The 26,498-nt window shown below is 38.3% G+C and overlaps 4 protein-coding genes across 5 annotated transcripts; 1 reads left to right on the top strand and 3 right to left on the bottom strand.

Moving 5' to 3' along the window:
• Positions 1-6,393: 6,393 nt before the first annotated feature.
• On the bottom strand, positions 6,394-8,447 carry LOC131789102 (forkhead box protein fkh-2-like). The gene is made up of 2 exons (XM_059106176.2): positions 7,940-8,447; positions 6,394-7,567 (listed from the first exon to the last, which is right to left on the bottom strand). Exons 1-2 carry the CDS (start codon positions 8,246-8,248, stop codon positions 6,800-6,802), a joined length of 1,077 nt encoding a protein of 358 aa, XP_058962159.2. The 5' UTR covers positions 8,249-8,447; the 3' UTR covers positions 6,394-6,799.
• A 2,261-nt stretch (positions 8,448-10,708) lies between these two features.
• LOC131789076 (mitochondrial basic amino acids transporter) lies at positions 10,709-26,175 on the top strand. Its single transcript, XM_059106146.2, has 6 exons — positions 10,709-10,756; positions 20,089-20,303; positions 22,395-22,438; positions 23,023-23,109; positions 23,580-23,808; positions 24,466-26,175. The coding sequence occupies exons 2-6, from the start codon at positions 20,264-20,266 to the stop codon at positions 24,981-24,983; spliced, it is 918 nt and encodes a 305-aa protein (XP_058962129.2). The 5' UTR covers positions 10,709-10,756; positions 20,089-20,263; the 3' UTR covers positions 24,984-26,175.
• Positions 12,675-14,379, bottom strand: LOC131789078 (histamine N-methyltransferase). Its single transcript, XM_059106149.2, has one exon. The coding sequence runs from the start codon at positions 14,125-14,127 to the stop codon at positions 13,213-13,215; it is 915 nt and encodes a 304-aa protein (XP_058962132.2). The 5' UTR covers positions 14,128-14,379; the 3' UTR covers positions 12,675-13,212.
• LOC131789077 (maleylacetoacetate isomerase) lies at positions 14,794-20,189 on the bottom strand. Of its 2 annotated transcripts, XM_059106148.2 has the most exons (10): positions 20,149-20,186; positions 19,313-19,364; positions 19,026-19,143; positions 18,695-18,762; positions 18,096-18,176; positions 17,684-17,764; positions 17,123-17,249; positions 16,359-16,411; positions 16,181-16,230; positions 14,794-15,133 (listed from the first exon to the last, which is right to left on the bottom strand). In XM_059106148.2, exons 3-10 carry the CDS (start codon positions 19,087-19,089, stop codon positions 15,007-15,009), a joined length of 651 nt encoding a protein of 216 aa, XP_058962131.2. In that variant the 5' UTR covers positions 19,090-19,143; positions 19,313-19,364; positions 20,149-20,186; the 3' UTR covers positions 14,794-15,006. The 2 variants fall into 2 exon arrangements, with proteins under 2 accessions (XP_058962131.2, XP_058962130.2); XM_059106147.2 differs by lacking the exon at positions 19,026-19,143 and having other exon boundaries at positions 20,149-20,189.
• Positions 26,176-26,498: the final 323 nt, after the last annotated feature.

The following is a 26,498-nucleotide window of genomic DNA, read 5'->3' as shown; positions in this document are numbered from 1 at the left end:
CAATTTCAGGGTCTGAGGTTTGCGAAGACTGTATTAAAACTATTTTTATTCGAGTGTGCATTTCTGACAGTTTTTGTCACGATCGAAAATGTTGCCAGATCTTCTTTTGTTCACAATGTCTCGAAACGCGAGTTCTGCATAAAGTCAAAAGACCTCGACATGCTAAGCAAAGTTGGATTACGTTTAAGCGGGAGTTTTTGTTAAATTAATGATCCTCTTCTGCTTGGGCTTAGTTTTACAGTTTTGCAGACTCTCTGTAAACTAAAGTACTTGTACTTTGAATTAATTCGTTCTAGGCAAGGCAAACGTTGCATACCACGTGCGTCGTGGATTATAAATCCAAGCCTCTCACTGGGCAAATGTCAGTTGATCAAGAGTGAAAGAAATTTATTGGCGTAATGACGAAGAAAATATATTATTATCTTGAAAGACACGTGTTTCTTAAAAGATTACAATTGTTAAGCCCCAAGTTGACAAAATTAAGAAAATACAACGGAAAATAAGCGCCCTTCATTCCACAAAGGCGCCGGTTAATGTGAGTGTTGTTTTATAAACATGTACTATGCACTAGTATTAAATAGATGAAAATACGTTCGTTGTTTTTCACGCCGTAAAAGTGGTACTGGATTAAGCTTGTGGATTAAAGGATATCAAGGTCAATAATTTCACCAGATGTTTGCTTTCCCAAATTTACCATGAAAAAATAAATGACTCAAATGAAACAACAACTTTTACATTTGTATGTAGAGTTTTAGTATATTTGGTACATTTAAAGAAATGATTTCCCTATTCCTGGCATATTCAGCTGAGATGGTTGCATTGAAATTTTTCCTACTGAAGTCTAATTTGAGTTGAAGAACTGAGCACTGTAGCTTTAGTTTCCCTGAGTATCATTGAAGATCATTTGAACTTCTGTCAGTTCTTTGAACCTAAAAGCTTCAGGGCGTCTTTTATCCCAAGGGGGTGATTACCACCAATTAGCTAAGGACAAATGCAATCTATGAAGTTGAATGAAAAATCTATTGACCTTGAGTGGGCACAAACACATTTGAAAGTCTTATCGGTTGTATGCAACGAGAAATGCGAAGTTTTATCTCTTGAATACAAGATCGTGAGAGGCCTTCTTTTTGTTAAAACATAATCCGGTATGCGACAATTATTTCAATCAGTTCAAAGCACAGATTATACCATGTCGATCACAAATCGCATGGTTCTCCAATAAAGGCTGTTATCTAATTAGGTCTTGACTTGAATAAAACAAAATCACGGACTGAGGCCTAGTGCCACAACACCTGCCGACCTGGCATCTGTATATTGATAAGAATACTGGTTCATTAACTTAAATGATAATCAGGTTTTACCATTATAGAGGCACTTCACTAAGTAACTGGTATCTTCTTTGGTGTGGCCAAGCACAAGAAAATTACCAACCCACTCCACCATTCAAAACCTGGAAGCTAAGGCCGCCACAGAAGGACGTTTTTTCAGAGGCGGACGGTGCGGGAAGCGTAAGAGTTCCTTTCCGAAGCGCATCTATAATTACTACAAATCTTTTGTCTGTACCGTTTACTGTAATTCAAAATTAAATTAAAGGCTCTCAAGATGATAGCTTGATGTTACTGCGCACTAAAAATACTTGCATTATACTTTTTTACCATCGTTTGTCCTTCATAAATGTCCGCGCTCAAGTTTTTTTATTAGAATGTCTTATGAGGTTTGTTGAAAACAAAACAAAGAAAAGTATTGACAACAAATCTGCATTTACTTGATAGTGGTAAATACACATAGGTACCGAATAACAAAACTGCGCTTTCAATCAGAACTCGTCCTTCAAACCCTTCCAGGGTTGCTTTTCCATAACTCTTCATCACACAAAGAAATATTAATTATGACCAGTAACTGCTCTCACTATCTTCCGTAACGTGGCCTTTTGTTTCAAAACCCGAACCCTTATCTACATCTAATGGTACGTCAACTTTTAATCTCTGGCGGCTTTTCATCTCTCGCGGTAATAAATGTTCCTATGAACTCTCCATGGCTTTAATTTCCCCTCTATCAAATTAAAATAAGTACTGTTATTCACCGTCAAAATACTGAAGAAGGATATCAGGCGAGATTTTTTCAAAATGGACCTAAAATTCTCTCCTGCTTAATTGACGGATGCAAACTGGAAAATTTAAGAAATTCGAATCTGTTTCAGTCGTACTCTGAAAGTTGAGTAACATTGCATTATGTTGAAATAAAATTTAGAGATTCTCGACAAATGGAAGCTGTTTTTTTTTCCATTAACTAAAATTCTTCTTTCTTTACATTAATTACAAGTAAAACATGTCACAAATCTGGCAAACTTTGCACATCATTGATAAATTATTTACCAAAACGTTTTGAAAAAATACAAAAAAAAAAAATACAAATACTCCACGTGTAGATAATGAAATTTTCTTTTTACAGACAGGGATAGTAAACTAGACAGAAAGCAAAAGTTATTTGTATCTATGGAACAATAGTTAATTCCAGATACCCGTGAGAATCTTCCATGAACGATAAACGAGATTTTACTACCTGGCATGAATAAAAGGCGTGTTTTGGTGGTTTCATGGACGCTGTATTCAGAATTAAGTAAAATTTTCCATCTAGGTTTGTGGCCATATTGGGAAAGATGTTTACAGTACATACGCAAAAGCACCACAGTACGTCTTATTACTTTGTATTAGCACCAGTCGGTACCATTATTACAATGGGCGAAAGAAAAAAAACGTAAAGAAAATATTGTGTATCATAAACAAACGAAAATAGATGACACTTGTTTAGAATCAAGCTACTTTCTCGGAGTTATTCATTTGCAATTTGCCTCCAGTCTTTAATGTCTATCTTTGTTCTCTTACGTTTTGTCTGCTCGATCGATCTCAAGTATACGAAGTTAGCCAAAGCGTTAGGGAATAGTTAGGGAAAATATAACGTTTCGTATAGACTAACTTGAAATTGTCGAAACACTTTAAGTAATTCATGAAGGCAATATATATGAGGTGCTAGATAGTTACTCGCGATATATTGGTTTCAATGAGACAAATCTCCAAGCAGATTTTATAGCATCAAGTAACCTTCAAAGTCGTTACCTTGCATTCCTGGTGAAATTTAATTATTAGACGCAAATTTACCCACATACGATGATTGTGTTCTTACTGAGCTTTCATCGCTGGATAATATTTGAACGTTATATGTCTTCGTCGATTGAACTTGCCAGGTTTTCCGATTATTTAGACAGATCATAACAAGCTGCCCTTGTTTTCTAGTTAAACAAGTTTAAAATGTGAATGAAAATTGTGTATCGCCGCATTGGCTAAAAAGGATCGTTGTTAAATGTCAGAGGCGTTGAACAAGTCAAGGTATTCGTCCATGTGTTTATCACCTAACAAGTTTCCAATCGATGCTGAAAAAGGAAAATCTGAAATTTTTACTCGAACAGACCACATCGAAAAGATAGGACTTTTAATTTCTCATTTTGAACTTCCCAACGTTACAAAAAAGTTTTATCACCTGAAAATGGTTAATTATAATATTTATATAAGACATCTAAGCGAAGGTCAAGAGCGATTTTTATCGGATGGCAAAATGTAACACAGGAAACAGCCTAATGTTGAAATTCTGCGCTGTAAAAAATTGAAATAAAAGTACAATTCCAAGTTTAAAATTGACTTCAAAATGCGTGGAAGCTGCGAGAAAACCTCAAGGAAACTGCTCGATCAAGAAACCCTGGGGCGACCTCAGGCGGTAACAAAAAATTAAATGGTTTGAATGATCAATTAAGCCGCATTTTACCAACAGTTTCAGCATTTATTTCGGTATCTTACCTCGCGCGTAAAAATGACTAGTTTAGTCGCGTCTCTTCTTAATGTTAGCATGGATCGTTTATGATGTCTCTTCAATCGAAGATACTGCATATTTGTCTTTTTTTTTAAAAGGCTCAAAATTCTAATATTTACAACATTTTAGGAGTTAATCGTGAATAAGGAGTGAATCGCTTTTTATATAGGACTGCGTCATTAGAAAGGAACCCTCTCTGACCGGAAATTGAAATTGAAGTTTTGTTCTGCGAGGCCCGCTGTGCTAGCATCTCGGCAGTATTGTTGTGCTTTCAAATCGCGCTATAAGTAACCTTGCAGTATACATAGCTCCCTCCCTGCCGCGACTTCTTCCAAACAGTGAAAACACGAACATTGTTACGATCCAAATGTTTGAAGGAAACAGAGATGAAAATATAGAAAATAGTTTAGAGCAAGGAGATTTTTCTCAACATAACTCTTTGCGTGAACGAAGTGGCTTTCTTGCATGTGTTGTGTCCTTCCGTGATCTCTCAGTTCGCGGTGCTTCAGCGGGAATCCGCGCTTTTGTATCAGCGTTCCAATTTGGAAAACAATTGCCTTACTTCTGAGTCGATTTGTTTTTCTAACTATTGGTACTCTGAAAAATGGGTGGGATCGTTTGGGTTCGGCTACATGGTTTGATTCGCTTGTTTGAGGCGCAACAGTACTAAAATTTCATTATTTTAGAATTCAAGATAGTCTTGATGATACCAGTTTTTCATTTTGTCCAGTTTTTGTTTTTGTGTGTTCTCGCAAATACCTTTGGTAGAGAAAAATCCTGAAGTTAAATAAAATTGTAGGACGGTCTTATAAGAATCTTCTGTTATTCAGAAAGATGTAGCAAGAGCATAAAGCTTAGAGAGTGAAATTCCATTTTTGCATTTAACCAATTTGGGTTTGAAAGAGGAGTTTGAATGTACTGAGAGTTGTATTGCGGTTTGGTATGATTCAATTTAATCATAAAAAAAGCTGTAACGTTCGCTGTGATCACCTTTAGTGCTATGCTGCCTGCAGTGTACGAGCAGTTTTATCAGACGGTAGAATGCATCAAACAATAGTTTTTGAAGTAGTACTTTTACGGTAATTCCATATGTTAGGCTACAATTTAAGCAACATAAAAGCAAGAAAATTACTGGCGGCGGGTCGATTAAAAAATACTGCGTTACCACTTTTCTGTGCGGACTTTGTTTAGACCAATTTGTGCTTTTGTTTATCTCTCAGATTATTGACTCCTCGCTAATGACTGCCATATGCTTGATTGATGGAGTTTTTAACCATGAAATAACTTTAGAGCAGTAATGCTTAGAAGTTTGCAAAAGTTACTAACTAGGTTTAATTTATCGCGACAGCATTGAAAGCAGTGTTTGGAAAACTTTGTCGAGCTGAGATGGTCAAAGTTCGACGAAGTTGTTTACTTTGATGTGAGCTCGTCATTTATACAAAAAGCTAAGACACAAAACATTACGCCAAGCTTTATAGATGGGGGACGGGTTAATTAAGAAAATTACGCTGTAGTGAGCTCAAGCGTGCTGTAAATAGGCCTCCCCAATGTTGCACAACAGACGATGAAGAGAGAAGTAAACAAAGGGCTGCCAACAGAGGACAAACAATGGATTACTAACTAAATAATGAGCTCTGCGAGCTAAAAGAACACTACTGGATTCCAGCTATTATGCTATTTGTTTTAACCATTGAGGTGTGTGTAAAAACGCTCTTACGATGAATTAGCATATGAAAGCAGTTAAGTCGCGGCTCATATGTTTTCCACGCTGCGCCTTTGTTTAATTCCCAAACAAATAACTCCACAGGGTTGTCAAGAAAAAACTGGACTCGTCTACACTTGACCTTTTGAAGCTCTCAAGACAAAACTGTTCAAGACAGTCGAACAATCAACAAAAAAGCGAAGATGGTATCGTTTTTGATCGGCGCAAGAAGAAAGAAGGCTGGACAGAGTTTACCGTGGCTTTTCTATGTAATCATAGCCAAATAAAGGTCCGTAAGCTACATGCGAAGGTGCTAATTAACCGAAGTGAAGCTTTACACACTATTTCTTCTGCTAATTGCCTTAAGCAATTAAGAGACTCTGAAATGAGACGAAAGAGCCATAACAGTTGAATGGTATTGAGACAAGTCTCTTGTGTTGAGTGTAAAAGAACGAGATGGTTCTCTCTGTCGACTAAATTTATTCCATAGCCTTTAGATTTTCGCTTTTTAAAGGACAGTTTTTCTCTGAAAAGGAAAGGTTTAAGTTTGGAAAGGAGCCTAAAGAGTGAAAAATGAAGCCAGGAAAACTACGGTAACGGCATAACTATATAATTAACTCCGGCGCTCTTCAATAAAACATGCAGGTTTTGGAATACAGTTGTTCCTGTGTGTGATAATAGACTTACTCTTTCACCTGTTAAGGTACTAGCTGAGAAATATCAATTGAATAGATTATAACTCGTTGGCAAACAGTTCTGATTTACATGTCCACACAAGGAAACCGTGTCGTTAAATTTTAATGTGGTAATTGAATTAACAAGACACATTTCAGCCATAAATATTTATCTGGTATTTGCTCACATTCACGGATTGAGGTGTCAACGTACTAGCAAAATTTACAAATTTACACGATTTAGTTATTGACTTTACTTGTCTCATTAATGTTTAAAACGGTGACTTTGAAATTAACTTTCACTAGATTTTTTTTGACCTGCTAGTCCCAAACAGTACGTTTTAGACAATTAACGAAAATATTGAACAAAGTGGCTTTAGTAATAATGCGAATTAGCGACGAATCACTGTAAATAAACATCATTTCAGCTGGCTATTTCTTGTCGTACAACCGCAAATATATCACAGTTTCTTGGGTGCTTTGTTTTCGCTCCTCGGTTTAATTTCTATTCTGTCTTTTCTTTTAAATCAAGATTTATATCAACGTCCAATTTAAACGTTTATTTGCACTCGGACAGGAAAGTGGTGTGCGAAGCGGGAGAAGCGTTTTCTTTTAAGAAAGAGAAGGTAGGTCGTAATGCAGGAGAACCAAATGGTATTTTAGGTACTGTGCTGAACGCAGACGGGAAAACAGAGTCACTATTTGTCATGAACCTGTCTGCTGAAAATGGGGAAGACGGTCTTGAACTCGGCCACTGTGGTTCCATTGTGGGACGTGCATGGCTGACGGGGAAATGGCCACTTTGAGGGAAAGACGGTGGTAGAACGCCAAACCCGTGGCAGCGGCTTGGAAGGCTCATCTCTGGTGATGAAGAAAAAAGGCATCGGATGCTAGGAGATGGGTGTGGAAGAACTGGCGTTGGATGAGGGAGGGACGAATTACAGTTCATTGTACAGGACATTCCCAATAGGTCGTTTCTTCTCATATGCGGAGACAAAGACGCTGAGAATATGGATGGTGGATAGGGCCAGAAACTTGAACAGAAACCAGCTTGAGATGGGTCCAAAGGATACCTTGGAATTGGAGAGATTCTCTGTTGCCGTTTTAGCGCTATACGGTTTCTGGACGATGGAGGATTTCGTCGTTTAAGCTTCCCTGTCGTACCACCGATGACCACATCGTCTGCACTAGGATCTAACATCCAGTAATTGCCTTTACCAGGATCGTCGTAGTGGCGAGGGATTTTCACGAAACATTTGTTGAGGGAGAGGTTGTGTCTGATGGAGTTCTGCCAACCTTGCTTGTTATTACGATAGTACGGAAAATTCTGCAAAAAAAAACAAAAAAGAACAAAAAAATTGACAATCAAATTAGTCCGAAAGGCCAGATGTCAATTCGCAAATTAGTCATGATATTGATGAGCCGGTTTCACGTTGTTCTTTGCGGTAAACGTTACAAATAAATAATATTATCAGTGCTTAATTTGGATAAATTTTCTATCCGATGGCTTTTTTCGATTACGCTGAAATGTAACAAGCTCGTTTTGTTTTAACCCACTTTGGGTTAGATATACCTTACATAAAATCCACAGTTAAACTGACTAACTGTCAATTGTTCTCATAATATTACTCATATTAAAAGCTTAAAGAGTTAAAAAAAAACTTAGTAGTGAAATAAAGACAGCACGTTGGATACTGACCTTCATAATGAAATCGTATATACCACTCAGAGTCAGTCTTTTCTCCGGTGACCCGCGAATAGCCATCATTATTAAAGCATTGTACGAAAATGGCGGCTTCTCAAACTTTTTCTCTTCTCCCCCTTTGCTTTCGCACTTTCCTGTTTGCTCGTCCTCTTTGGAGTTTTCAGACTCTTTATCTTCTTCGCTTACCCTCTCTTGGTTAGCAACCGAATGGCCATCCTGGTTTCCCGAAACCTTCTCGTCCGAAGTTGTTATCGTTTCTTGAGAACCCATTTCTTTATTATATAATCCAACCTGATCTTTCATGATCACTACAATGTCCGTCGTGCTTGTAAAAAACTGTGTACAAATGCTATCAATTCAACGAGACCTGGTTGTCACAATGTTTACACGACAGCGCACGGATAGACGAGTGGCAGCTTCTCAACTGACGGCGTTAATTTGTTGTCAGTATTTTTGACCCAATGTTAACCAAGCAGCGTAATTGATACGGTGGTGTACCATTTTTTATCGCGAGCCAATCAAAACGCCAGGTTACAAACAAAGTGCAGTGACATGAAAGAGACATCAGGGTCGATGATGCGGTCGTTCATTGTGTGAAGTGTTTGTGTTAATAATCTACGTTTTATTGTTTGCTTCAAAGAGGTGCTAAATTCGCAACCAATAACTTTGCCTAAGAGTCCAGTGTGGCTCCGCCTTTTTAACGAAACTACACGCGGGGGTTACAATCAAACAATGTAATGAATAGCACAAGTAACCCATACTGTCTTCAAAAGAGCTATAATTCGCGATTAGTAAGGAGTTAGGTTTTTGTTCTTTCCAGTCCATTTTGAATATCTTAGATCATTGTTGTTACATGTATTTCCTGCCTCGCCGCTGGTGGCGTCTGTATAACAATCCTTCGCGGTTCATTTTACCTTTGGGGCATGCCTGATTTCTTCTCACTTGAGAATCATGTGAGATGCCACGCAGAACCGACATGTCTTCTAATCTTCAGAGCCTTTCCCTAAAGAAAAGGAAGATGACTTTGTGTGCGGGATAATGGGCTATTAATAACCCATGCAAACAAACAAACATGAGTGCTTCTGATATGTGGCAGTTTGGCGATAGTAAAAATCAAAGATAGCTTCAGTTTGAGATTTCGCCAGACATGTTCAAACGCTTTGGTGGATATTAATATTCGATATTATCCTATCCTTTGAATGAACTGACTTTGACAAGTTTAGTTAGTTTTTCTGTTCTTTGCCATTGTCTTAACTAACGAATGGGACGGCAGTAACTGAAAAGTTAATTTGATCTTTGTAACGTGGTAGGAACTATGTTTGAATAAATGAAACTCGGTGTGAAGATCAACTTTGCAAAAATTTGATTGTAGATATGAAGTAAATTACTATATCGAACTTTCAAAGCAAGAACATTAGGAGCCGGCTTTGTTTTGAAGACTGAAGACAAGATACATGCCACAGTCACGAATGGCGTGATGCACGCAGGAGCGCCTCCTTTGTTCCAAGTAGCTATTGTTCAGTTAAATATACCAACTCCATGTGCTTCGCGAGATGGCCACTTCTTTTGGGTTGCAAAGATTTCCAACTGGGGACTGCTGATCGTAACTACATGAAAACCCGGGGGATAAAGGTGAAACGAGCGTGGGAAAAAAACCAAATTCACGACATCCAAATCACAATGCATAAAGTTATTTATAGGTACGTCTCTGTTTGATACTAGAAAATTAACTCTCTGGTCTCGAGTGAAAGAGACAAACAGGGCACTTATATTCACGAAAACAAAGGAAAAAGAACGGATCGACATATAGTTAAGACATCGTTGTTTAGCCACAGCAGAAATTTTCTGCCATGTTCATTAAATTGACTCATGAATGTTACTTGTTTATTGTCATTTCGTGGTTTTACAGCAAAATTTTCCAATTGCCGTAAGGAAAATAGCTGACAAATGAAATTTCGGGAAGAGCAAATGGTTCCCTGATTTCTATCGGATCACAATGTTGACAAAAATCTAAGAAATTCTTTGTTTTCCAGTTAATTTCTTATTCACCTTTTCACATAATAAACGCTGGTGACCAATAATGCTTATAACAAAAATGACAGAGAACCATTACAGAAAGAAATAAAAAAACGGTTCTTTTTGGAATTATATATTAGACAGAATAACGTAAGTATACAAATTTTTTTGGAATTATATATTAGACAGAATAAAGTATGTATAGGAAATATATTGTAAACTTATGGTAAATTTATGATTACTTTAGGTCGGATTAAGAGATCAAACGCCACCATAACTAAACTACTTACAGATCTTGATGAAGATTTAAAACAGTCAAGCATTCAACCGTTTGTTGACAAAATGTCTTCATACAACGCCGAGGTAACGTATCAGTAAAAAAAAACTCAAATGTTTTTTGCAAAATGGGTCAGTAGTTGTTCTGACGAAAAACTAGCCGGAGCAAGTTCGGCGACAACGCCCTTGATAGCTAAACATTATCACCCGTGTTGTCAAAACACGGAACTTGACATACTGACGGGATCTTAAGATCAATAAAACGTGAGATAAAGAAACACCGCAAATCACAAAAGCACAGACCCCCACATAACACAGCTTGGTGTTACGGCAAAGAAAAGTTTATCACTAGTGGACGCAGTAGGTGCCGCGGAAGGGAGCACACGGTGCTGTGATCAACAGCTGTTGACGACCCTTCGCCATACTCTATCTTCGATCAACCATCTACTTTGGTCACGAACAGTTTATTTGGCCATTACTCGGCTCTTAAAGAACCAGATTGTGGCAGAACAAGCTCAGGTTAGTTCTAGTTAGTGGAAGCTAAACGATAATCGACTTTTAAATTGCAAGAACGGTTTCATCTGTCTTCTAGTGATTGCGAGTCCTGCGCTTTCCTGTCAGCATGAGTATATACCCATATGAATACGCGTTGTTTGAAATCCTCTATGGGTGAGTTAATAATGACGTCAGTGTTTACGTTTGTTCTTAAACATGTTGGTTTGGTCGCAGAGAACGTTCCGGTAGACACGAATTCTATTTCAAAAGTTTAGGGAATATACTAGCGTGGGCTATCTGTAAAGTTTTGAACTCTTTCCAAGGAATCTTCTTGAAAATACCGTCCATCAATAACTGCATTTCCGGGTGGTAGAACTTACGATGAACCTAACACTTTTTGTTAATGACGAGTGTTTGAAGAATCATGTCTATGAAGGCATTTTCTATTTTGAGCGCATATTTTCAAACGAAGTCAGCTACACTCATTTAGAATTCCGAATGCTTCGGCGTCTGATATCTTACCTGGTAATGATCAGTAACAAAATAGTGGCAAAGCAACTGTTGTGAACAGCTGATTTCGAGATTTGACGCGACAAATTCAAGTTCTTTTACAGCTCCTACACGCTCTGACTGATGAGCAATCTTTAAGGTTTACCCATTCAATTAAAGTTGCGAGGCCGTTGATTCATTATGGCTGTTGACACTTGAAAAACTATTGAAATTTAAAAACTTGGAGAACACTCCAGTTGCACCCAGAGGAAGGGAAGACATTTTGAATAGCGGTGAGAGGTATGGGTCTAAACTAAAAAAGTTAATTACACTCTTAAATCAGAATTAAAAGGTCAGGGTTTGAACGCTGTTTGAACACTGTTTGAACGCTGCCCTACCTAGTCGCTTCATTACACTGACGAAAGCTGGAATACGCCCCGACTATGATATTAAGGCGTGCAGTTTACATCAGGGTGAGAGATTAGCAGTTAACACAAACACACACCATAATACGATGGATGTGAGCAATTAAGAGAGGATTTTAAAAATGTCGTTATACAACGTAACACTTCGAAATATGAGGACCGATTAGCGCAGATTTTATACGCGAAAGGCTCAGACAGAATAGCCTAAGAATGTAAGAACAGAGAGAATCCTCGATCCTTTGGCAAATCTTGAGTTACAGCTCACTTCAAGGCATGGCTTGAGATCTTTAAAATTCATCCGTTGGTTGGTCGCGGTTTGTGAGAAGCTCGAGCATCAATAACCTTAAAAGATCGATTGGGCAATTTTTCTGAGTGCCGAAAGGAGTTTTGGGATTGCTTTGCTTTTGCTTTACTTCGCGCGCTGACTGGCCTGGAAAGCTCGCGCCACTTTCTCAACCAATCATATTGTGAACTAAAGCCAACAGTGACTTGAACAATCGCATTTCCCCGCGCTTCATGAAGTTTTCTTGTTTTCACTTTAAATTCTCATTGGCTCCTTGTGACAATTACCTTTATGCTGATTGGCTGTAGTCAGGAGCCCATTACTAGGCTCCTGCTGTCGTAAAGTAACGACGCTCAATCGAAATGGGCTCATTATGAAGAGTTTTAATCGAATAGTACAAAAAGATTGTTGTGAAGTGAAATTATCGTTAGTTTGTTTATTAAATCAGAATAAATTGCTTTGTTAATTTGACTCACTATGAGAATCAAATGGTCGCTCTTGGGAGTCAAAGGGTGAAGGCCTGTAAGCAACAAAATTGGTAACAGGGAGATAAACATGGAAATCCATAGACTCCCAGTTTACCGTTTTGCGCTTCTTTACGCATTTTATTGACGCCATTGTGAAAAAATTTATACTGCAACGAAGAAGGACAAAAAAATTACAGTTTTCAAAGATATCCGGATGTATCCTTGCTGTTGTATATTCATTTAATGGAGAAATTCACTCTTTAATTGCTCTCAATAAGCTACTACAATCATGTTGCTTGATTACAGTATTTTAACATTATTCAGCAGTCCCATTGGTACAGGTACTTTTACCATTTTCTCAATACATTGCACTTACCTCTCCACCCTTTACACCCTAACATCAGTATGAATATTCTCCATTCTGTTCTCTATACATTTCCCGAAGCGCTGACAAGGAGAATTTGTTTAAAAATCAAGAGGAGTTAATGATCATTTCCTTGATTCTCGCGACCACGATGTTCGTTTCAGGGATGATATTGTAATGAGAAATTAGAATCTGGTCACTCTTAGGGGTTAAAGGGTTATGTATCATTCAACACAAAAATTAACGTTTTAAGGCTATTACTTTTACGTATTTGCTTAAAAACTCTATGAAACTTGGCAGATACACTACGCTCGAAAAGGTCGATTGATGTCTGATGATTTTCTAACGGTAATACACAAAAGGAAAATTTGTCAGCGTTGCGTGACAACGTCGAACTATTGCGTGACTAACACCGTATTGTTTAGAGGTGTAAATAAACAAGTAACGTTTTATCACTTGTAGATTATTACTGCGGCACTGCGTCCTTGCACAAACTTGTCGCCGTTTTCTTTGGTAAAAGTCAATGAATCGATAAACTCAATCACACTGTGATACAAATCTGGCTCGGCAGTCGCCCGGAAATTTTGCTGTTGAGTCAAAAAGTCAATCAACAAGTCACCTCTTTCAGTTGGCTCCTCGGCAAGGCAGCTGGTCACGTTGATCTCAAACTGTTCCTTGAGGGGAACGGAGTACTTCCATCCGTGTTTCTCAGCAATAGCAACAAGCTCCTGATCCGTGCGGAAGGACATGTCCTCTGAACCACAACTCAGTTTTCCCTTAAATTTGTGGCTCACCAGGGCAAAGTATGAATCCTCAGCTTGAACCAGACACAATATTACCCCACTGTCGGTTGTCAGATGCTCTTCGAAACAGGATCGCAGCGCGTATTCCACATCCAAGTAATAAATGCTGTGGTAAAAGTGAATGAGCTGAAAACGATTCTTTTCAGCAGTTTCCTCGTGGAATTCACGAAATGTTTTCTGGTGCCATTCAAACGAGATACTCTCGGTAATCTGTTGTAACAATGGCGGCAACGAAGAAACCTTCGCCTTGAATTCATCGAGGAGACAGGAACTTGGTTCAACGATCACATTCTGGAGTGCAGGCTTCTTGCCCTTTTTCGACGTAAAATATTCCCCTATAGTTGGTAAAATTAGCAAATCCTTGTCACCCGGGCCGCTACCAATTCCCAAAATTTTAAGGGGCTCGCTCGGGTCAACTGTGTCTATAACTTTCTTCAGAGCTTCAGCGGCAGCGTCTTGATTCAAGTGAAGTAAAGCTGATTGTCTGATGTTGGAGTTGTCTATAAGTGCCCGGAAAGACCTCTTGTACATTTCCTCCGATTCCCATAACGGCACTTGAGGCATTTCTGAGAGAGGCTAAGTAATATGACGGTGTTTATGAGGCAGCAGCGAATCAGTAATTTTTCAGATGATGCAAGCAGAATCATGCAACTATGTATTAGCGAAGTCAATTAAGCTACTCATGCACACAGATAGGTTAGCACTTTCATACACGTGCAGCCTACGAACTAACTTCATAACGACCCCCTCTCTCAAAATGTTTTTATAAGCAACTTTTGTAGAAAAAGTGATACAGAAGGCAAAGGAAAAAGGACGAATAAGGAGAAAAAAGGGGGTGATGAACCAATGTATAAAAGCGTGACATATTCATGACTATTTGCATGTGATTTGCATGATGTGTCATTTGCTGTCATTTTGCCTTAATTTCTTTCGTGTATTTGTTTGTTTTATTTTGTTTTGTTTTTTTTTTAACCAAGTCCAAATTCATTGTGGCAGTTGACCAGTGACGTCAGGGAGTTGATCAGTGGTGTCGACGAGTTGAACAAAGGTTTTTGGCAAATTTACAAGTGTTGTTGGCGAGTTGACATGTCGGGGAAGTGATCGGTAACCGTTTTGATCGACTCTGAGATTTATAGTTTACTAGTTTAATTGGGTTTCGTTGTCATCAACTGTCACGCGACAAAAGTCTCGGGCTTATAATCTTATTGTTAAGAGGTTGGAGTCGTAAGATTCTGAAGCGCAGAAGGTTTTATTAATAATATTTTGACACTTTATTACCAGAATTCCTAACATACGTTAAACGGTGTAAATTAGATTATTAATTCAATCAATGAATATGACTGAATAGAAATATCCTTGGAGTAAATGAAAGGCCACGCTTAACGAAATTTCATCAAGAGGAAATTTTACTTTCTCTGCTTTAAGTCCTAGTGCGCTATGCATTTACTCCCTCGATTCTTCCGGACAGTCAGGTTGTTTAGAAGGGTGGGACACTTTGAAAGCCTCTAACTTGGAGAGATCATCATTAATTCTTGATATGACTGGAAACTGGGACATGTCAACTTTAAACCTATCACCAAAAAGAGCCTTGTGTGAGAAGGGTATGATTCAAATGTAGCAGTTTAAGGTCAAGTTGCCCAAAAGCAATCTCGCCCAAATCATATAAAAAAATTGCCTTAATCCATCCACCCCCACCCCTCCAAAAATTATCCTGTCCATCAACCCCCATACCCCTAAAATATTACCCTGTCCATACATCCCCATTCCCTTAAAAAATTACTCTGTCTACCCAACCCCATCCTCTTGAAAAAGGTTATCTTGTCTATCCACCCCCATCCACTTAAAAAAATTACCATGTCCATCCACCCCTATCCCCTTAAAAAAATTGCCTATGTCCATCCACCCCCTTCTGCTCAAAAAATTGCCCTGTCCATCCACTCCCATCCCCTCAAAAAGTTGTGAGAAGAGTATAATTCATAGGAAGCCAGTGACAACACAGATGTGATAAGTTCAAGAGCGCAATCTTGGTCCACCCTCTGCACAACCTCAAAATTACTGCCTCTGCTCAAATCATGCTCACATCTTTCCCTCCTTCCTCTCCTTTACAAAAATGATTACATTTGTTGAAATATTAAAGTGCTTAATTTTGAAATTAGCTTGCCCATTCAACATTATTCTTTCACTTTGTGAACAAGTTAGGCTTCGAAAAATAACTTTGAATAACAACTCTCTAGGGTCAGCTACTGTATATCAACACACCAATTATTTTGTTGTTAATGTGTAAATGTTCTCTGGCAAGAAAAAGAAATCATGTCTGTTCAAGATTTGGGGAAAAGGAAATAAGTGCCTCCCTCAAAAAAGCTCTTACCCAGCTCCTTCCCTCAAAAAAATTGCCCCCCATCCTGACCTAAATATGAAATAAGAGCCCTGGGCCGGGTTGTTCAAAGCTGGGTTAAGATAATTGTTATTTGTCTACAGTTGATAACTGGATGCCTTCCAAATAGAAAATAATTATAGAAAATTATCCAAGAAAGTCTTTTGAACAAAGGGATAAAGAAACCCAGATTAAAATTTAACCCTAGGTTGGCCCTAATCAGCCTTCAAACAACTGGTATACCTGTTTGCATTGTACACCTGAGGAACCAGGCATAAGTCAGCCATTGATATCTGCCAAGTTGAAAATGATAAGCAATTAATTACAGATATGCTTAACAGATTACTTATTATAAAGAGAGCACATTTGTAACAGTAATTATATTACCTATTAAAGAAACATATTTCTTATTGATAGTTACCTCATCTCCAACACAATACTTCCCTGATGTCCTTTCCAAGATTTTCTCCAGATCTGTTAGTCAAGATGATTAATATTTAACCCTTTATAATCTAACAGCATTCTGTATATTCTCAGTACTGTTCTCTATACAATTCCTAAGGTGTTGGCAATGAGAATTTGGTTAACAATCAAGAGCTTCTTTTGTTGGTGATCATTTCCTTTATTCCGGTGACCATAAAATTTGATTCAGGGGTGACATTGTGAGGAGAAATTAGATTCTAGTCACTCTTAGGAGCTAATTAAATGGGTTTTATGATTGAACTGCACAATTGAATGAGACCCATATCTGATTTAACATTTTGTAAGTGTGGAGGAGTGGGGAGGGGAGAAGAGGGAAGGAAAGGGGGAGGGGTAGGGGAAGGTTGCAGTGCACATGAACCAGATAGCCTAGTGAGCTTTGTGCCCATCTACATGTATTGGCTGATTGTGGGTAATCTGCTGCAGAGAAGCTTCTCCTCTCAATCAATACCAAGTTAAAGGATAATTCCCATGACAAAAGCGCACTGAGGAAAATTTGGCTCTAATCTTGCTCACCTTTCACTCTAACATCAAGAAATTTTTAAAAAAGTAAGAATCTCCTGTTCACAGCTCACACAACTATTATTACTTTGAATTGAAAAGTGTAAAAAGCGCTGCAGGAAAACAGAAGGCAATTAATTTAACTTGCTGCATACCGTAGCCTCTATTATAAGGGGAAGTCACTCAATGAATGTGCTAACTCACTATGAAATCCTTTGTTTATCCAATGATGTCCCCACTCTGCTTTTCTCTCGTCGCCAAGATACTTCAGGACAGAAAGATTCTGGATTGGTTGTATTCCACTAGCTATTGTTTGGCTCACTTGCCTCACCTGAAAGATTTTCCACGAATTAAATTTGATAATTTCAATCTAACTAGAGTGCTTTTAAATTGAGTACTATTAATAAAACTAAAACCAACATCATCACCACCCGATGAATGCCCAATCAGAAGAGAGAAGAATACTTTTCAGAGCCAAGAAGACGTCAACACTAAACCAACCAAACTGCCTGAAATGCAAGAAAATGCTGGCAACCAAGTTGTGATTGATTTTAGTTTTGAACATCATCGTTTGAGAAGGTGGTGAAAGTTTCCTAGACTGATCACAGAGCAAAGTAAAGCAGAAAACATTTAGCATCCCAGATTACTTTCAAAAATTGCTCCAAATTAGATCATGTATATATGACTACTTGTAATTCAGCTTCAAATATGAGGACATTGATGGTAGAATTTTGTATATTCCAAAAACAGAGAATAACTTCATACCAGTGCTTTCTTGAATGGTTCATCTCTGGGTAGCAGGGGGGGATCAGGTCTTGTTTCATCCAGATACTCTATTATGCTCAGCTGCAAAATTGAACATGATCCATTAGACCCTAAGCTTAATGTTCTTTTAATCAATAAGTGTATTTTTTTCCCTCTGCATCTTGCAATTATCAGGATCTCCAATGCATAGGTTGTTTGACAAAGAGTACCTGCCAAACTAATTGAAGGAAGAGAAGGTAACTATGGATGGAATAACTCATCCAGTGTGCTCCTAATCATGACTAGGAGTATTTCTACTCCCCCCTGGATGAGATGCTAGTCCATGGAAAATTGCCCCTCTCCCCTTCATCAGAATTTCATGAGGCTTCCTTCACAGACTACCACTACCCAAATGCAAAGATTCCACACTTACTGAGTCAGCAAGGGTGTGTCCATCTATAACCAGAGCAGGAACATAGCCCATGGGATTTAACTTTTTAAACTCATCTGAAAACTTTACAAGAACAATCATAATTTTTGCACATATAAATAACAAAGTTAACCATATTTTATCTCATGTAAGGTTATTCTATTGTAATGGATACTGGTAACTCCTCTTTTTAATATGTCTAAATTTGCTGAATTGCAAACTTAAAGGTCCTATCAACACAACAGCCTTTTCTCTGTGTCTGAAGCCCGCCACACAGATGCATAAATCATCATATATACAAAATTTTTAATTGACCCTTTAACTCCCAAGATATCATTAGTAATTCCCCTTACTTTCTGCCATACAACTCATATAAAATTAGTTTGGAGAATTTGGAATTGGATTGACCAATAATCCCCTAGTTGATATTTTTCTTTATTCTCACTACTTGTCTGCTTAATATTGTACTGATAGAGTGGGGAGAAGTACTGTGCTTTGATATCTTAACAAAAAATATCATATCATATCATGTTGTGTGTCCACCTCATTTGTGTGAATACTCAAAATTAAAGAGCCAACCAAAGACATTTGTAAAAACTTACTTGCTGGCCTCCATCTTTCAGCAAGTGAACAGCATGTGTGTCATAATCAATTTCTTTTAAGGCAAGAGCTAAGGAAACACAATAGTAGCATTACTGAGTTTCACAAGAAGCCTTGTATTTTTTGCATAATCATAAAAGTAGGCAGTTGGCATCTATTTTGCAAACGCTTTACGTTGAAAGACTTGGGAAATAATGCTTGGCCTATGTTTCATTTTAGGTCACTCTGTCATTTATTATTTCTTTTTGTTAAAACATTGAGGAAACTGAATTTTTTATATTTTGCTCTTTCATGAAAAAAGATTTAAAAAATACTGGAATATTTAAATACAACCTTCTTGAACTTGTGCCTGTGCCAATCTGGGTAGATCAATTATGCAATAACTTTTTAAGAGCATCCCAAAATTTTAGTAGCTTTCTTGTTCAGCAACAATGTTCTGGATGTAATATTCCTATTTGAAAAATTGGATGTTCAACACTCAGTCAAACTATTAATATTATTATGCTCCAACTTCTTTCATGCCCCAAATATTATTGACCTTGCATGACCAAACCCAGTTATCATCTGATGTAGCTGAGGATATCAAATAAGGCAATCTGAAAAACACTGTCATGACATACCAGTCCTAACTCTCCATGAGCAAGAACTTCGGAAATAAGAATACAACACTGGCTGTAAAGAGAAATCACAGGAAAGCATAATTATTGAAAACCATGCAAACTTTTTTTCTTCAAGTTAAGAGTCAGTCTGTGGCACAACAGAAATCAAACAAACAAAGGCAGCAAAGTTTACAGTTTAAACAACACAAAATACAATGAGAAACCAAAAGACACACAAAAAAAAGTCAATTAATTTTTCATGGTAAGCCATTCCTGTTAACACCTCTACCCAGCCCCTGAGATTTGATCAAAGCTGATTGATATTATTTTCCAGGCTTAATTTAAAATTCAGTTTTACTTTAAATTTCAGTCTTTTTTCAAAGCTGCTTTCAGCAAACATATATGCGCATTGTGAAGAATAGGTCTATTACATTTGTCTGTCTAGGAATCATTTAATGAGGGGTGTCGAGGAGTAAAGGAAAATTTTGTTCATTAAGTGTTCACATGAACAGAACTGAGAAAATCGAGGCAAACTAGAGCAAATTTAGCTTGAAACTGAACAGGTCAGCAATAGTTCTTTGAAATAAGGTTGAAAGGCAAACGTATACACCTAATAACTGAATATGTCTTCGCCAAAATCTGTCGTGATTCAAGATTTAGAGCTCCCTCCTGGAGGTTGCGCGCGCTGCGAGCTCCGCTGCTAAATGTTATAGGCGAGTTTTTGATTGAAAAAGAAAAAGATGGCCTCGATACTAGTCGAACTTAGCCATAACTTAATTTTCATATTTTTTCTATAGAATCAAAGAAGGTGTTTTCGTCGCAAGAAGGATAGAAGATTGCAATCAAAGCGCACTTACTTTCGCCATGTCGACCATCGTCAAATATTGCTCCAGGCATTCCAGACGTTAGAAACCAGTCTTTTTACGTTGGAAGCATCTTATTGTCATATATTATTTATTCAAATGCTGAGAGATGGAGGTCGGACGTGAATTCATTGCCGGTTGGTGCGCAGGTAAATCAAGGGGAAATTATTTATTTTACTCAAACCCACTTTGTATGGAGTAAAGAATCGAACAGACCCCGGGAAGTAATTACTTTAGTGGTATTGTTGATATAAATCAGCGAGGCTTGATGTAAATTCGTCCATGAAACCTCTCCGTCGACAGTTACTTTGATATAAAGGAACTGTAAGAAAACCACTACGACGATGACGACCTTAAGAACGTAGCGAAACAAAAGATTTAATGAGAACGCAGCGAAGCTAATGATAAAATCTCCGCACAGTCCCATACTACATCATGCATTCAGTTCTTGGATAGAGAAAACAATGAAAAATACAATACATTGCCATTGGGAAAACAGATCTGTTTTACAATAGTATAGGGCTGTGCGGAAATTTAACCAAACTAATGATCAAATAAGAAAAAAATATTTTATTTTTCCAGAATAATTGAGGTCGAGGTAGGGGGTAGCAGCCATTAAGCCGATCGAAGGCCGAGGCTAAAATTTAAAACCATGCGTTACCGAGACGTTATAGGACAAAAGGAAGACTAGACCATTGGACCCCTGGACTCCTGGACTATCGGACTATTTTTTGGGGCCATTTTTTTGGACCATCCTCTAGACCCTCTTTTTTGTACCATTTTATTGGGGGTAGGCAGACCATCAGTACTCAGGGAGGGGTGGGATGAGTCTATCAGTAATCAGGGAGGGTGGGAGGCAGACTATTGTTACGGGGAGGGGAAGAAGACGAACCGCTAATACGCAGGGAGGGGTGGGGGGAAGTTGTATCAACAAATGCTAATGATTAATGTTATTTTTTTTTTTTTTACTGGATCATACAAATTATTTTGAGTGGTTTTCCGACTGGCTATTTCTTATGTTAAAATTTTTGCGCATAGTGGTGGCGTTTCTTTATTTTTTTTTTTTTGTCATGCGAATGCGAAGCTGGCATCTGAACACTGGACTATAATTGTTATTGAAAATATCGCCAATTCCCGTTTTCTATCATCCACTCTTGAGTCATGCATGTGCCTTTTAAGTTGACTCGTTCCAGTGCTAAATAATACTCACTGGTTATCACGAATCATCCACCAGTTGCTTAACGTTTCCCTTTCAGTATATCATTACTAAATTTTTTCCATCTACCTTTTGTCATTGATCTTAATTGAAAAAAGAGATCGCGAAATTTCCGGTCCTTAGCCCTTAATTTAGCGGCATGGTATTCACCAACGCTATTGAAATTTCAACGTTTACACCTCTACTATGAAAACATTGTCGGTACAAACGTTGAAAGCAATCTTCCCTCCCTGAGCAACAACAGTCTGCCCCCTACCTTTTCCTGAGTAGTCATAGATAGTATCCCACCCCCGCCTGAATACTAGAGGGCTATCTCCACCCCCCCCCCTCCCGATAAAGTGGTCCCAAAAAATGGTCTTAAAAAGTACTCCAGTCTATATGTTATCCTATGCCTTACTGAGACCTTATTCTGAACATCAACAAAAACCGAATCTAAAAACTGAATCTAGTCCCATTTTTACTTTGAACTTGACACCACATTCACATGTTATGCCGAAGTGAAGATGTCGCACCGTCAGAAACGGATCGAACTATTGGTGAAAATCTTAGAGGAAAATAAATTACGTTTTTTCAGTAACATATTACCACAAGTCGCTGTCGCCGTAGTGACATCTTAAACTCCCTAATATTCACACGAGGCGAGATTTTTTATGCGTGTTGTACGTTTTCTGGTCGAGATTTGCATTTTAAGTCTGGTATAATCGACTTGGACTCCATCCAACCTGTCACCATTCTTTACGCGCTGAAAGTACGGGTGATAGTTGGTTGCGTTTAGCATGTGCATAGCACGCGGCAAAAATAATGAAATTTTATTTTCTGATCACGCGACGGCTATTACTTAAGCAGAGAATTGAGAAATTGTGAGTAAAAGAGTGACTCGTTTATCGCAGAAGCTTCAAATATGAAAGCGCACGCCAGCGATGTTTATCATACCACGTATAGCATCGTTCTATTGTACATATCGAATACGACGGGTTTACCACATTACCCTTCTTTTTTCCTATATTTCTTTCCTAAACTGCAGGATGCGCTGGAGTGATTGTCACACAACCGTTGGATACTGTGAAGGTGAGCGAAACGCGTGTTCAACCTTGGGCCTATCCAGGCTAATAAGTATTAACATTGTGACCTTTTTGAACTTTAATTAGCCTTCGCGATTCCGATAGAGTAACTAATGCCTGGTTCACACGTGCGATGCAAATGTAACACAAATGTAAATGCATGGAAATGTTTGTGTGAACTACCTTAATGCAATTGGAATGCAAGCGCGAACGCAAGCGTCAACGTAAGAAATGGAAAAAATATTTTTTCTTGCACTTTTAGTTGCGTTTGCGTTCGCTTCCCACACGTGTGAACCGGGTTAACGCAAACGCAAATGTAAATGTAAGGCGAGAAACACAGTTTCCATGGGTTCCATACCCCACGGCACAGTTCAATATGCTAAGAGCTGGGGAGAGTGGTGGAAATCTCCTGCATTGTCAGCGATTCGGTTTTCCTCTAACAGATCTTAAGTAAGAAATCAAAATGCTTGTAAAATTGAACTTATCTTATAAAACCTTATTGACAATTGCTCTCGACCAATGAGCGCGCGAGATCACTAGAATTTCTACAGCTATTTCAAAAATATATAATGGACCTCATATTATTCACAGGTGAGAATGCAAGTTCTCTCTTCAGGAAGAAAACCAGCCGTCACCACATCGTTTTCCTGTTTTTACAATATCATCAAACATGAAACGGTGAGAGCTTCGTTGAATATTCTCTTCAAGTCTTATTCAAGCAACTAAGGCGCGATGAGAGCGGAGGAGTAAAATTAAAAAGCAGAAAGGTTTGGGTTGAATTGTGTTAAGTTCTCAACTTCACCCGGCCTGGGCTTTCCTCGTTTTTGCTCTACCGCTGCTTTTGCGCGGTTCACTATTTCGCTCCGTTTTATGCCATAAGTCAGTGAGTGACGTTTCCGTAGATGATTGCTGATATCTAACACACGTTAAAAAAATTATCATAATTTTTTACACATGTGCAGTTAGCACCTTTTCATAGGGCGGGAAATCCTTAAATAACACCGCAGGTCATATGCTTAAGTGTATTAATAGACGTCCTCTTAGGCATTGTCCTGGTGATTGCCGTATATCTCTTGTTTTCCTAAGGGGTTATGTTTTTCCTCTTTCCTTTCTACTTTCCTACTCGATCTTATCTTGATCCATGTTAGGTATTCGGTTTGTTCAAAGGCATGGTACCTCCTCTTGCTGCTGTGGCCCTACAGAACGCCATTTTATTTGGAGTATATGGTAATGTGCTGAAAATGTTCTCATCCGAGAAAGGGGACAAGCCAGCGCTGTCTCACGTCTGTGTGGCCGCGGCTGCCTCGGGAGCCGCTCAGCTCTGGGTGGTGAGTCCTATGGAACTTATCAAGATCAAACTACAGATGCAAACCGAAGGTACAAGCTAGTTGAGTTATTTTCAAATCGTTGTCGAAATTAATTTTTAAATAGTTTTGCTTAAGCTCGCTTTTTGATTGGTCAAGAAATTTACGTCATTTATCTCATACAATCAAATGCTAAACGTTAGCCAATCGCGACCTGATCTCCTGCGTTTTCCAGCGCTTTAGACACTTGGCGCGTTTTTACTTTCAATCTTTATTTGGAACCTGAGAACTGCTAAGAATGGTAAGGCAGAAACTTGTGGAATTGTACTCATGTCTTTGATGAAAAGTCATGTCGGGGATAGGAAAAGTGTTCAGAGGAACTTGCTCGACATGATGAAGTTCGACTTAACCCTTTATCACCCAAGATCCAATTAGCTTTCCTTCCGACTGACTGCTATACAGCTCCTTGCAGTTAGACAAGAGAATTTGGTTTTACGCTAAGATTACATCTGCTAGCTGAATATCATGTCTGCTCTTATGAACTGTTTGACGGATAGCATTCAGAGTCACCATCAGAAGTTACATGTTAATCACTTCTGGTAATAAAAGGTTTAGATCGAGCAGAGATTTCATTTCAGCAATTCAGGCAGTATGCCAATATTGATATATATAACGAGCTAAGTCATGTTTTTGCTTTTGTTTCAAAATTATGACAAGCGTTTTGCTATAGTTTCGTTAGGAAAGCATGGGAAATCTTCGCACTATCGCGGAGCTCTAGATTGCATCCGCAAGATTTACAAGACGGCCGGTAGCAGGGGATTTTTCCAAGGAGCTACACCTCTTGTTTTCCGGGATATCCCGGGCTTTGCCGTTTACTTTGCATCATACGAGATCCTTCTGGATGCGCTCTCACAAAAAAAGTCACGCACTGACATGCAACCGCTGGTTACAGTGTTCGCTGGAGGCCTTGCTGGAATGATAAGCTGGTTCTCCACTTTTCCGTTTGACGGCATTAAGTCTCGTATGCAGGCAGATGGGAATAAAGGACTTTTTATCTACAAAGGAACTGCGGATTGTTTTCTTCAAACGTACAGGGCAGGAGGCTTGAAAAGTTTTTACGCGGGCCTAGGACCATGCTTACTACGAGCGTTTCCACACAACGCAGTTCTTTTCCTTGTGTACAACTTGGTCTCGAACTGGTTAGGAGAATCGCATCTCAATAATGGCCACAATTTAAATGTGGATTAATTAGAGCCAAAAGAGAACAGTTAGTTGGTTAAGCGTTTTACCTTCATTTACCAACATTTATGTACGAAGTGTAATAGAAACGGAGAAAGTAGATTGATTCCTCTTTTAAATTAAATGAACTAGAAATTTGACAAATTATTTAACTTGCGGAATTTATTTGCAATAACTTTTTTCCAAGAGTTTCCTCATTCAATGATGTCTATTGAACTTATACTGAATTCAATATGCGGCACATTTCGATACGTTATTCAGCGATGAAGAAAACTTTTAAAAAATTCGTGTTGAACCATACTTGTTTGGGAAACTCCACGTTGCCATGTTTTCAACCAATTAGATGCAAAACTTAAACCAGACGACACTCTACACATTTTCCTTTGTTTTGAGAAAACAAAAAAAGTCTTAATATGAATTAGTTTCTCAGCTGTGTCATACAAAATCAGTGTTACAGTGCCTCCCCCTAGCACATGCGCTGCATTCGGACAAGAGGAAATAATAGAATCTTCAAGTTTCCCTTGATTCAGGTGAATATATCTTTGTACCGTATTTTCTTTTCTTCTTTACGACGATTTGATTTGGGAGGTGCATGAGGGAAGATGGTTGTTTGAAAGGTTGGCTTTAAAAGATATAGGTATGCTTTTGCCTCAGTTTCAACGGGTTGTCTGTCTTTTAAAATCAGTCAATATTAGCGTGTCTGAAAAGTTCTGCCTTGCATATCTAAATGCTGAACAGTTGGGTCTTCGGTAGAAATAAGCAGATTGGGCCCTTTTTCCGGGTTTGGCCAGCCCATTAAATAAAGAAGTACGTCAGTTTGTCACAACAGCTTTATAAGATTCATGCCTTTCGTAGTGATAGATCAGTTCCCGCTTTGTGCAGTTTCGCACCATTAATTACTAATTAATTAGTATGTTTAAATTGGTTCCTAGTCGTTTGCCACTAAATGAATGCAGCCGCGAAAATAAAAACAATTTTTTGTTGTTCCAGTTAGATTGAGTCGGTAAATTGAACTATTAGTAAGAGTCGATAAATTCGAGTCAAAACTTTTGAGTCGCGTTTAATAAAGGTAGAAAATACGGTCGTATTTGCATGAACTTCTAAAATCTAAAGGTCATGAACTTTTAAACTTCTAAAAATCCAAAGAAGACTCCGACATGTTTTTCAAAAGGCGTTAAAACTGTTGGAGGTGACAGTTTGACAATTCTGAATTGAGTTTCATGTCTCCCAAGCTGCAGAAACATGTTTGTATTGTCTACGTATTTCAGCTAAAGAGGAAGAAAACGGTACACCAACTGTTTGGTATCATAGGCCGACAGAAATTGTCTATATCACTTACAGTAAAACATATTTTTATCTGGGACGCTAAATCAGAAGTTGACATAAAGGAGAAACAAAAATTGGAATAAAATTGAAAATGAACCTAGAAAGTTTATCAAGATAATTTGGTTTCATCAACTGAGTTGATAATGTAAATTGACCACCGCAAAGAGTTTCAAAGCTGACGTTTCGAGCGTTAGCCCT

This window comes from Pocillopora verrucosa, chromosome 7 (genome assembly GCF_036669915.1).
Source record: "Pocillopora verrucosa isolate sample1 chromosome 7, ASM3666991v2, whole genome shotgun sequence".
In the NCBI taxonomy this organism is placed as follows: domain Eukaryota; kingdom Metazoa; phylum Cnidaria; class Anthozoa; order Scleractinia; family Pocilloporidae; genus Pocillopora; species Pocillopora verrucosa.
This window is presented reverse-complemented; position numbering and strand designations above follow the sequence as displayed.